Raw genomic sequence first — 12,053 nt, 5'->3', positions numbered from 1 at the left:
CTCTTTTTAGAAAAATTAAAATTGTTTTAAATTATTATTCTTTTTCCCTCCCCTCTTTTTTTCTCATATATATATATATATATATATATATATATATATATATATATATATATATATATATTATTTATATATATATATATATTATATCTATGCCTAAAAAGTCCAGTATGGTCAACAATTTTTGTTGAGGTGTTTGTGTTTTTGTCTTTTAAAAAAGTCTATTATCGGGACGTGGCATGTGGATTTTTCTGTAGTGTATCCCCAGGACCACCCTGTGGCAGATGCACACCAAATTTAATTTAGCTGACAGGGATTATAATCCTCCCTTACTCGATCCAAAGCATTAAAAAAATGTATAGTGTGTGTGTGTGTATATATATATATATATATATATATATATATATATATATATATTCCAGTTGTCTAAAAAAGAATGCAAGCAAGAATAGAATAGCTTTCACAATAAAGGGCATTTTTAAATTGCGGTAAAACAGTAATTGCCTATGTTAATTGGGAGTCAGAGGCTCAGTGCATTGTCAGATTAAAAAGCAAGCCCAAGCCCTAACCAGTTAACCATTATGCCGCGTACACACGGTCAAACTGTTTGACGTACTTAGTCCGTCATACAATCCGACGGACAATCCGGCGTACTTTCCACTGAACGCACTTGACCACACACGGATACACAAACAGTCCGACGAAAGCTTGCGCGATTACGTACAGCACGTACGACGGGACTAGAAATAGGAAGTCCAAGACACAGCAAAGCCCTGTAAATCCTTTCTGGGCATGCGCCATTCTTAGTCCGTCGGACTAGCATACTGACGACCGTATTGTCCGCTGAAACCAAAGTACGACGGACAGATTTTTGGAAAAACCGAAATTCTTAGTACTCCGGACTGCACGCTGAAAAAGTCTGCTGAAGCCCACACACGAGCGGATTGTCCGCTGAAATGTGTTTCAACGGACTAAGTACGTCAAACAGTTCGACCGTGTGTACGCGGCAATAGAGATATTTGGACCTAAAGGTTGTTTATGCGTTCATCAATGGGAACTGGCTGTTACTAATCCAAATGACACTTTGAAGGATACCATTAAAAACCTGTATTTGCGGAAGGCTACCAATGATCTTTGTCATATAAAGCGCCTTTTGGGTGATCTTTAACTAGAGAACTAGAGGGTCATATCATTCTGGTAAGCATACTCATTGATCACAGGATGGAGGTTCACTGCAGTGATTTTGGAGTGCCAAGATTAAACTAGGCTGTTACCTGTCAAATTTCTTCACCAGTTTTTTTTCACTGTTGGAGGACTTTCTTTGCACCAATTTGGATTAATTTATATACTTACTATAATCATTTTTATTCGGCATAGCAATGTTTTTATTTTGTTTGGTTATCAATTTATATCTATTGGTGTGCTAGCAGCTAAACATGGTCTATTTTATATACTTTTTAACGTGAATGTCTGTTCATCAAAATAGTGATGTTTAACCTAATAGGGCCCAAGGGCCATAATTGTATCCATAAGCTGAGTGGAGGACCACAGCTAAATCAACGCCTCTCCAGTTCCACATTATACCTCTTCGTCCAAGTTTTTTACCTTGGTGCCACAAAAACTATTTTTTAAACATAGCATATAAGCAAAAAAAGGGATGGAGAGGTCAGTAAAAATGAATTAGGATTAGTTATAATGTTAACTGCAAATTTTAGCATTTATAAAAACTAACTAGGCATAACTGCAAATCATACTTTGCAAGTTTTCTATTTTTTCTCATTTTATGAAGACATATAGAATTTAGTTTCAGGTAGAAAGGATTCTTTTTACATGCAGTAGTACAAAAAAAAGTGAATGCTAATTTTTAAAAGTTTACATTCAATTGATTAAACAAATGCTAAAGGAAGAAGGGGATGAAGAAGTTATTTACAACCTAATAGGGTCAATTAAGGGTTAATAAAGTGCTAAAATTGTGTTAAGATTTATTTTACACATTATGATAGTTTATGAATTAAACCTACAACAGTAGCTTTCGTTCATAAATTGATGCTGAGCAGGACTGAGCTCCTAAAGTGACAGATCAATCTTTTGCATTACACAGGGAGAACACCTTTCACTGTGTAATCATCAGAGCCCTGTGAAAGCCATTTTCTCTGCTCGGTTTATCCTTCGACAGCTGTCACTGACAGCACAGAGCCACACTCTACCTGCCTTGTGGACCACAAAAAGGTCCCGTGGACCATGGGCCAACCAGTTGGGCATCCCTGCTCTAGAATATATTTGACCTAACTTGATTGTACGTTTTTCCTGGCTATTGTACTGTAGCTTTTATTTGATGTTGCTCTGTGACTTATGCAGTAGAGAAAGTTATATGTAAAATCAAGGTATAATGGGGAAAATAATTATTTAATCCCCTGCAGATTTTGTAAGTTTGCACACTTGCAGAGAAATGAAGGGTCTATAATTTTCAGCATAGGTGTATTTTAAATGCTGGAGACAGAATATGAACCAAAAATCCAGAAAAAAAAAACATGATACAAGTGTTATAAATTGAGTTGCAGTTCAGTGGGTAAAATAAGTATTTGATCCCCAAGCAAAACATGACTTAGTACTTGGTGAAGAAACCCTTGTTGGCAAGCACAGAGGTAAGACATTTCTTGTAGTTTGCACACATCTCAGGAAGGATTTTGGTCCACTCTTCTTTACAGATCTTCTCTAAATCTTTAAGGTTTCTTGGCTGTTGCCTGGCAACTCAAAGATTCAGCTCCCTCCATACATTTTCTATAGGATTAATGTTTGGAGACTGGCTAGGCCACTCCATGACCTTAATGTGCTTCTTCTTGAGCCACTTCTCTGTTGCCTTGATGGTATGTTTTGGGTCATTGTTATGCTGGAAGACCCATCCACGACCCATCTTCACTGTTCTGGCTGTTGGAAGGTTCTCATCCAAGAATTTATAATACATGGTCCTGTCCATTGACCCCTAAATGAAGAAAAGTTGGCCTGTACCTTTAGCAGAGAAACAGCCCCAAAGCATATTGATCAAATAATTATTTTCCTCACTGTATATGCCATTCTAGAAGGGATTGAGATATATGAAAGTTATATATTTTGATGTTTATTTTGTGACTTATATTACATGTTTGATGCAATAAGTGCCTTTAAGTTTTTTTATTTCTCCTTATTTTGAACAGGTTCAGGTTATTGACCTGGCATCCAAAAAGATAATAGGCTCCATGGACCCTGTTGCAGACAGCAATTGGGGAATGGCGATGTGCATAAAACTTTGGCAGGTTAGCAGTCTTAATCTTTATTACCATATTTTGGTTTTAGTTTATATATAAAACAGCTTCTTCCACAGTGCATTACAAGAAGAAAACAGCAGACATAAATTGTTTTACTAGATTAAGATTTAGCTTTCTAATTATTCCGTTACTTGAGTTACTGGATCTTTGAAGCCATTTTATGCTTTCAACATGTGTGGAAACTGCTCCCCCCTGATGTGGCCTTTGTGTCCTTATTTAGAACCTACAATTTTTTTTACAGTAAAAAAAAAAGGCACATATGAAGCGCTGCAGAACTACATGTTTTTTTTGGAAACCCATTACTTAGTTACTGAAAGGAGAAAGCCTTTGGAGCTGCTTCTTTAAAACTTTACAAATAGCTGAGTCTCAGGGGTTCCAGTTAGGGAGAGCACCAATGGTCCAGAGCAAGTGGTACAAATGTTCTACATCTACGTTAAGTGGTGACCCCTTATATTTAGTAACAGGCTGAACTTCCTTTATTGGCACAGCTGTTATAAGCTCCAGCTTGGTACAGCTTTTTATGTAAGTTTTTGTGAAGTCCTTCTTAAATAGTTTTTGATCAAACACTACATTTCAGTGAATTTGGGATAAAATAGCTTTTAACAATATTATAATACAGATTTTTTTTCTGTCTGGGATATACTGTTATTCTTCTGTATTTGTGGATCATTACCTTATTGTTACATAAGTCTGATCATTAGTTACAGAAAATGTTTGGAGTGAAATAACTTTAATTTTTTTTGAAGGTTCCCTTGAAGCAACACAAATTTTATTAAAGTTATCCTGGACAGAGATAAGCAACTGACAGTTGATGAAACGTACAGTATGCCTGTCCTCACTTGCCTTGACATTCCCATGTAACTTGCATTAGTCTTCTGAATGGGTGCATTTATTTAGTGGTGTATATGTGTGTATATGTATATATGTATATATATATATATATATATATATATAATTTGCGCAGTGCTTTTGTGCGCTTCCATTTTTCCCAGTGAAGGATACAATCCACACCATCTGATATATAGCTATAGATAGACTTTCAAGCAAGTACACACATTTGTGAGAAAATTTAATATTCATGAGAGTGAGAAGTGGTCATCATTGTTCCTAGAAAACACTCTACATGGCTTGATTGTTGTGCCAGCAATAGTACAAATTTAAGATGGGCAGTAATGTTTTTATTTATTTTTTATTATTATTTGGACAAATGTGTACTTTAAGATATCCTCCCCTGAACATGTACATAAGGGCCAACTGAACATTCAGTTTAAATTTGCTAAGTACATTCTAGGTGCATTAAAACAAAAGTTTTGCAAAGTCTTATAGTTTGTTTTCTGAAGAAAGGAGCCACAGTCTGAGTAGAAAAGCCTGATCCCTGCCAGCGTACTGGCACCCTTTCCTTTCTGTGTGGAGGCAGTGGTACCTTTGCAGAGTGCCAACGTGCCCCTGCTGTCCTGACCTAAAGCTCTGAAGCTTGCAAAGCTCATGTTTCTGCTGATTGGAGAACTTGAGCTCTGCCGCATTGGGGGTATGTCAGACTTCTGCTTTGAATGTTTTCTAGAAAAAGAAAACAAACTATAGGACATTGAATACCTTTTGTTTTGATAGACCTGAAATGTATGTAGCTGATTTAAACATTAAAGAGTTGTGCTTTACCAACTCCTGCCCTGCCCATGTATGAAAATGGTCAAACAAGAGCAGTGCTGATGCACATGGACGTATGCGTACGTCTTCTGCAATCTGCGGCTCACAAAACATTGCTCTTGTACCATGTGGTCACTGTGTCTAATCACACTGATCACTTTTTTTAAATATTGAAAGTGAAAGTAAAGATCAGTTCTCTCTTTTCCCACAGAGCTTATCTGTGAGAGAAGAGAGAAGCGTTTGAGCAACCTTTGAGTGTTATCAGCCTGCACACTGTATGTATACACACACACACAGTGCCAGTGCTAGCCAGCCCATGTCAATAAACAGTGCAGCCAGTCACCTGTCACACCTGTCCCAATGCTGGCAGAACAGTGTACCTTATCACTATCTACACAGTTAGTGTCACAGTTCCATTGCCCCCATTAAGTGTTCCCAATTGCAGTGATGCCAGACCATCATACCCCACAGCAGTGTCCTGATCACTGCCAAACCCCACAGCAGTGTCCTGATCACTGCCATACCCCACAGCAGTGTCCTGATCACTGCCATATCCACAGCAGTGTCCTGATCACTGCCATACCCCACAGCAGTGTCCTGATCACTGCCATACCCCACAGCAGTGTCCTGATCACTGCCATACCCCACAGCAGTGTCCTGATCACTGCCATACCCCACAGCAGTGTCCTGATCACTGCCATACCCCACAGCAGTGTCCTGATCACTGCCATACCCCACAGCAGTGTCCTGATCACTGCCAAACCCCACAGCAGTGTCCTGATCACTGCCAAACCCCACAGCAGTGTCCTGATCACTGCCAAACCCCACAGCAGTGTCCTGATCACTGCCAAACCCCACAGCAGTGTCTTGATCACTGCTACCATACCAGTGTCTTGATCACAGATCGGATTATGTTGTCGGAAAATCCGATCATATGTGGGCTCTATCGGACTTTTTCCGTCGGAATTTCCAACAGAAAAAGTTTGAGAGCAGGATCTAAAATATTCCGACAGCAAAATCCCATCTGACTTTTTCAGAGAGAGAGAATTCCGACGCACACGCATGCTCCGAGAAAATTTGGAGACCAAAGCTATTGGCTACTGGCCTCTATGTAGTCCCTTTGTACAATGTTTACGTCGCCTCGTTCCGAACAATCGGATTTTCCACCAACTTTGTCCGACCGTGTGTATGCAACACAAGTTTCGGCCAAAATCCGTCGGACAAATTTTGTGGTCGGAATGTCCGATCGTGTGTATGGGGCATTCGATTTTTCCAAAGAATATTGCCAAAAAATACAACTTCAAAAAACCCCCCATGCATCTTACTAAATACTTTGGACTGTCTACTTTCCAAAAAGGTAATTTGGGGGACATTTATGCTGTCCCGGCATGTAAGGGCCTCAAGAAATTAGATAGACAGTCCGTACCTTAGGATTGATCCATTTTCAAGTATATGTATAGTATATATACCATGGTTTGTAAGCTCTATAATTTTAACGCAGTATACATTTGGCCTAAATTCATGAAGAAAGATTATTTGTAAAATGTTAACTGAAACTAAAAAAACAATTGTTTTCAAAATTTTCGGTTCTTTTAATTTATATAGCCAAAAAATAAAAAACCCAGTAGTGAAAAAATACCATCAAAAGAAAGCTCTGTCTCAAAAATGATATAAAATGTATTTGAGTATAGTGTTGCCATTGAGTAATTGTCATTTAAAGTGTGAGAGCACTGACATCTGAAAAATGTCCTGGACTGGAAGAGGATGAAAGTGTCCAGACTTGAAGTGGTTGAGCTAGGAATCAAATTGGCAAAACGGAGGCAAAGTTTTCTATAAAATGAAAGGTTGAAGTCTGACGGGTAGTTCCACTTTGGGCTATTATTTTTTTCAATTTTAATGAATAGGGACTTAAAGCAGTATTAAACCCAAAAGGAAACATCTAATATATTTCAGCTTACCAATTCTTACATGTTATGGCTGCCTTAGTTTTAGGCTGGTATTGTATTTTTGTGTAGCGATCCAGCCAGTAAGTCTATTTTTTAAAAGCACAAGCTCTCCAGGAGAATGTATCAGTTTACATGGATAAGACAAACCATTTAACACTGACAGGGGCTCTTAAAATTATCCACTTTCATTTATTCATGTAAAACTTTTATCCCAAAAGGGGAAAAACTGTTTGTTGTAACTGATTCTAAAGTGTGAGCTGGAGTTTGGCATCAACTTGTGAAATTATTCTTTCACATTTAACACTCCCCTCCCTCCAGACTGACAATGCTGCTGTCTGCTATGCCCCCTGTGCTCCTTCATCCAGAGTGGGAGCACAGTAATAGTTGAGTTGTGTTACTGGCCAGATCATCAGGTGAAAACGGGGGAGCCAAAGAAGAGAAAACGGATGAAGCCACCACATCTAAAGATTTTTAAGCTGAAGTATAATGCATGTTTTGGTTTTGGATTTAATACCACTTTAATGCAATTTAAAGAAAGTGAATCTTCTGATAAGTGTCTGGTGGTGAAAAGTTTATGAAATTATGATTTGCTGACTTTATAAATTGCTTTATAAATATTGCCCTGTATTATAATTATGTCATATTGTTGGATGGTCCCACTAAAATGCTGTTTAGTGTCCTAGATATTGTGGACTAGGAGGAAAATGAAATGGCATTGTTTAAACAGCACTGAATAAATCATTTTTGTACTAGTATTTTATTTTTTTACAATTTTGAGCATCTGATTTATTGTTTTACACTCTATGTAATTGTTCAGATAAGGAAAGCCTCTATATAATTACATATTGTGAAGTACAAATTGTGAAGTACATGATGTTTTGTGAATGTGCTGTTGAAAGCTTTATGACCTCAAGGTATTTCTTGCAAAATTGTAAGCTATATAAGGGAATCAGGTGACAAACATAATTTCATAGCTCCAATTAATACATGTAGACTTTTTATGTTGCTGAAAATGTGTTGTTGTGTTAAAACACACAAACAGTAACGTTAACAGATACAGGGAGATAAACACAACAGATCCCCCTAATATAAATGAGTAATTGTAGAAAAAAAAAAGGAAAACACACAGAACACATACATACATGCACATTCGTTTAAAAACTTTTTTTTTTTTTTAATGAACAGCTTCCAACTCCAAAGTTCTGCCACTTTCCCACCTCCCACATCTCGTATCAACATGACATGTGGTTGATGGTGTTGGAAATGAATGTGAATATAAAGCTAAACTTCAGACAGATGTAAAATGCACAAATTAACTGTGTATTCTATGAATACATTACATTATTAAGAGGCCATTTACATGTATGCATTGCAGTGCCTTTCACTTAGAATGGCACCCCAATGCACAAAGGCAAACACATGCATTGTGCAAAAAAAAAGTAGCACAACTGTTTTATTGGAAAGGGGGGGGGGGGGGGAGTTGCGTTTAATGGTTTAATGCCTATTGATTCAATAAAGTGATTGTAAAGCACTTTTTTTTTTTAATTAAAATATTAAACGTGATATACATACATGCTCTGTGCACTGGATTTGCACAGAGCAGCCAGGAGGCTCCTCTTCTCTGGTCTCTCGCTGGTGCTTCTGGCTCCTCCCTCCTGTCAGGTGCCCCCACAGCAAGCAGCTTGCTATGGGGGCACCGGAGCCATCCATTTACACACAGAGCCATGGTTCAGCCCCACCCCTCCACCTTCTGATTGGCGCACTGGCTGTGATTGACAGCAGCGGGAGCCAAGGGTCTCCTGGACATCGCTGGATCGAGAGGGGGTTTGGATAAGTATTAGGGGGGGCTGCTGCACACAGAAGATTTTTTACCTTCATGCAGACAGATCTCCTGCTGAGCAGGCAGATCCGTGTGCGGAGTCTGTCCGTGTAAAAGGGCCCTAACACTGACTGCTCACATTACAATCTGTTTGTACAATCTCTTTAAAATATCCTTTAGATATACAGTACCACCAACTATATAGCATACAATCAGATTGTTAAAAATTAGGGCACTTAAGGTATTTTATTGTGTAACCAAGGTCAGGTATATATTAACCCTTTATTGGCCATAGACATGTACTATATGACATGTCAGTAAAAGGGTTAAAAAGCTCCAGCCATGAACTTCATTTGAGCTGAATCTGCTGGCTCCAATATTAAAAATTTTGAAATGGATATGGGTGACTATATAGTACTTCTCCTCCCCCCCCCCTTCCGCCAACTTCTTTGCTCTACTGCCTTTTCTGGGAGTCCAGGACTGCTGAAATTTCTGTAAGTATGGAGAACAGTGGAAGATCCAGGAACTTCTGTTCCCCATTCTACTACATTACAAGGGTGCTTGGAAAATGGACCCATGCTATGGTACTACTTAAATGGGGGCCCCAATAGATTTGAATAGTAACTTTTTTTTTCTATCACCTTGGGCTGTCTGCTTTCCAAAAGGGGTCATTTGGGGGTTTTGTTACTGTTTTGCCATTTTTATTTTACCCTTTTACTGCCAGATCCGTATGGTATACGAACCTACAGCACTGCTGCCAGCTGGCGAGGTCCATATGTATGGACCTCATTCCTCCTTTTTGCTATAAGCTCATGGTCATTTCAGTGACCAGAAACTTATAGAAAAATTGGTCAGCAGACCATAGCAGGCCTATAGCGCTGATCAGCGGATGGCAAAGTCCTGATCAGAGCTGGTACCCCAAAAAGTGACCCCCACCCCACCCACCAAAAGTCGCTGCTGCTTTTGCCACTTTGCCGCTGCTGCACCCTGCCTCCACATACCCTGCATTTGATAAAATGACCCTCCTTACTGCCACTCTAATTCCCCCTACCCTCCTGCACCAATCCCCACCACATAGATAACCCCCCCCCTCCCCCCAACAGCACCGATCGCTGGCATTGTTCGATGGTGGCTTCCCTGAAGCTGCCAGCTTCCCTCTGCCCTCCTGCCAGCTTTAGGTGTTGCACTGAAGCCACAGCAATATAAAAAAATGAATCCAGCACTCAAGGGGCTGTTTTCCCTCCAGTTGCCCCAATGGTCACCCAATCACAGGAGCCTCCTCTGTGCCATGCTGCTAGCCAGATCCCTCCTCCCCTCCTGCTGGCTGCAGCTTCTGCTTGGCAAAGCGAAACTGTCCTGTCAGGATGGAGTGTGGTGTGTGGGGTAAGGGGGGGTGATGGATATCATATGTTTACCGCTCCCTTCCTTTCCTTGGATGGACATAGTGAGCAATTGTGTGAATGAATACGAATCTCTCTATTCAATCAAGTACAGTGCAGCTCTCAGGATGCAAAGAAAGGGACTATCTTCAGTCCCTTCTTCTGTCTCAAAAAAGAGAAATTGGGGGTCTCATCAAAGCCGTGTTTGTGCATCCCTGTGCAGGCAATCCTATTAATGTCATTTGGGATGTGGTTTCTGTACATACACAGCCATTGCTCCCAAATTGACATCCATGTGGGTCTGTGTACATGTCGTCATGCTTGAGCTCATACTGTCTGCTTTCGGGCTCATGCATCCAGACAGATGTCAGATTGGAAGCAGCGGTTGTGCCCATGCAGCCGCTGCATCCCAATTGACATAAATGGGAATGCATGGAACACAAATTACAAATATTGGAACATGGAATTACAAATATTTGATATCTACTAACTCAAATTTTTAGCTTTTATCTTTAGTAGGAATTCGGCAGGCATGTTCTTTTTACTAGTAATGGTGATTTTTTTTTTTTTAAGCGGGATTGCAGCGGACAGATCGGACACTTTTTTGGGACCACTGACATTTATACAGTCATCAGTGCTATACAAATGCACTTATAACTGTATAAATGACACTGGCAGGTAAAGGGGTTAACACTAGTCATGATCAAGGGGTTAAATGTGTTCCCTAGGAGGTGTTTCTAACAGTGGGAGGAGTGTACTGACTGGAGGAGGAGAGAGAGATCACTGATTACTCTTTGTTCCCCTGTCAGAACAAGGATCTATTAGTTTACATTGACAGATCCCTACTCTGGCTCTCTGTGGATCGATCGCAGGTGGCCAGGGGACATCGTGGCCGCCGGCTACATGCATTGGCTCCACTGCCGGGCAGGGGGCACGTGCATGCCTAATATAGCTCTGAAAAGAGCCAACGTACAGCTAAGGTGCTTCGTGGGAAAGAGCCGAGCTGCTGGAGTATGACTGCGACTGGTCGGCAAGGGGTTAAAATAGAAATTAAATGGAAAACATTTGTGTATAGATATAAAAAAAAATATATATATATATATATATATATATATATATATATATATATATATATATATATATATATATATATATATATATATATATATATATATATATATATATATATATATATATATATATATAAATTTTTTTTTATTATAAGTGATCAAATTTCCTCTGTTCTCAGCTGCATGAGAGCTGTGCAGAGGAGAAGCAGCAGTACAATGAGTTTCCCAGTGAATGGCTGTGCAGCGGGGGCGTGTCAGGACAAGTCTGCTCATTGGAGGAGAGCAGACTGAGTTCCCAGCATAGCTGGAGAACTGATTATGGTGTGCTCTCCTGCTTAGTGTGGTCAGTTTTTAACAGGAAAACAGAGGGACTTTCAGGAACACCAGAGGTTTCACATAAATGAAGCAATCAAAGAACAGAACAAAAGCTTTAAGTGGTTCACATATATTGAATTATCTGACATTTAGAAGCCCCTTTTACATTTTTATTCAAATCTGAGACCTGCAAAGCCCAGGGAATCCTCAATCCATTTATTTGTTTTGTTTTTCCTTATTGGCTTCTCAATAAATTATTTTGAATGCAAAACTTTCTCTATAGTGCAGAATTCAAACAAATATATATAAAAAAAAAATGCAAACTAATGCTAAAAAAGAGAACAGCCAGATGTACAAAGGGGAAGTCATTTTTTCCTAGAACATTCTCCTCTAAGAAGGGTCTCCTCCATCTCTGTGTATCACACAGTGTACCACCATTTTTAATAGGTCAGCTGGAAAAGTGCAGTATTGTGTCCTACTTTTCTTTTACCTTGTTTTGATATCACAACCATTGTCCTTTGTATTCCACAAGTAAGTTGTTGCCATTTAGACATAGTGGCATGTGAGCAGTTGTGAAT

General features: G+C 39.4%; 1 protein-coding gene across 4 annotated transcripts in view; it reads left to right on the top strand.

The window, feature by feature from the left end:
- Nucleotides 1-12,053, top strand: part of GNB1L (G protein subunit beta 1 like) — a 58,546-nt gene that overhangs the window by 35,381 nt on the left and 11,112 nt on the right. For 3 of the 4 annotated variants that reach the window (XM_077461674.1, XM_077461671.1, XM_077461673.1), the window contains exon 5: nt 3,192-3,290. The exons of the other annotated variant lie outside the window; for it this stretch is intronic. In XM_077461674.1, the coding sequence (XP_077317800.1) occupies nt 3,192-3,290 (99 nt within the window). The remainder of the gene's footprint in view (nt 1-3,191; nt 3,291-12,053) is intronic. 4 annotated transcript variants of the gene reach the window in all.

This window comes from Lithobates pipiens, unplaced genomic scaffold, assembly GCF_037356315.1.
Source record: "Lithobates pipiens isolate NorthernLeopardFrog02 unplaced genomic scaffold, aLitPip1_a1.2 Scaffold_3, whole genome shotgun sequence".
NCBI classification, from domain to species: domain Eukaryota; kingdom Metazoa; phylum Chordata; class Amphibia; order Anura; family Ranidae; genus Lithobates; species Lithobates pipiens.
Note: the sequence above shows the minus strand (reverse complement) of the source record. Positions and strands in the feature narration are given on the sequence as shown.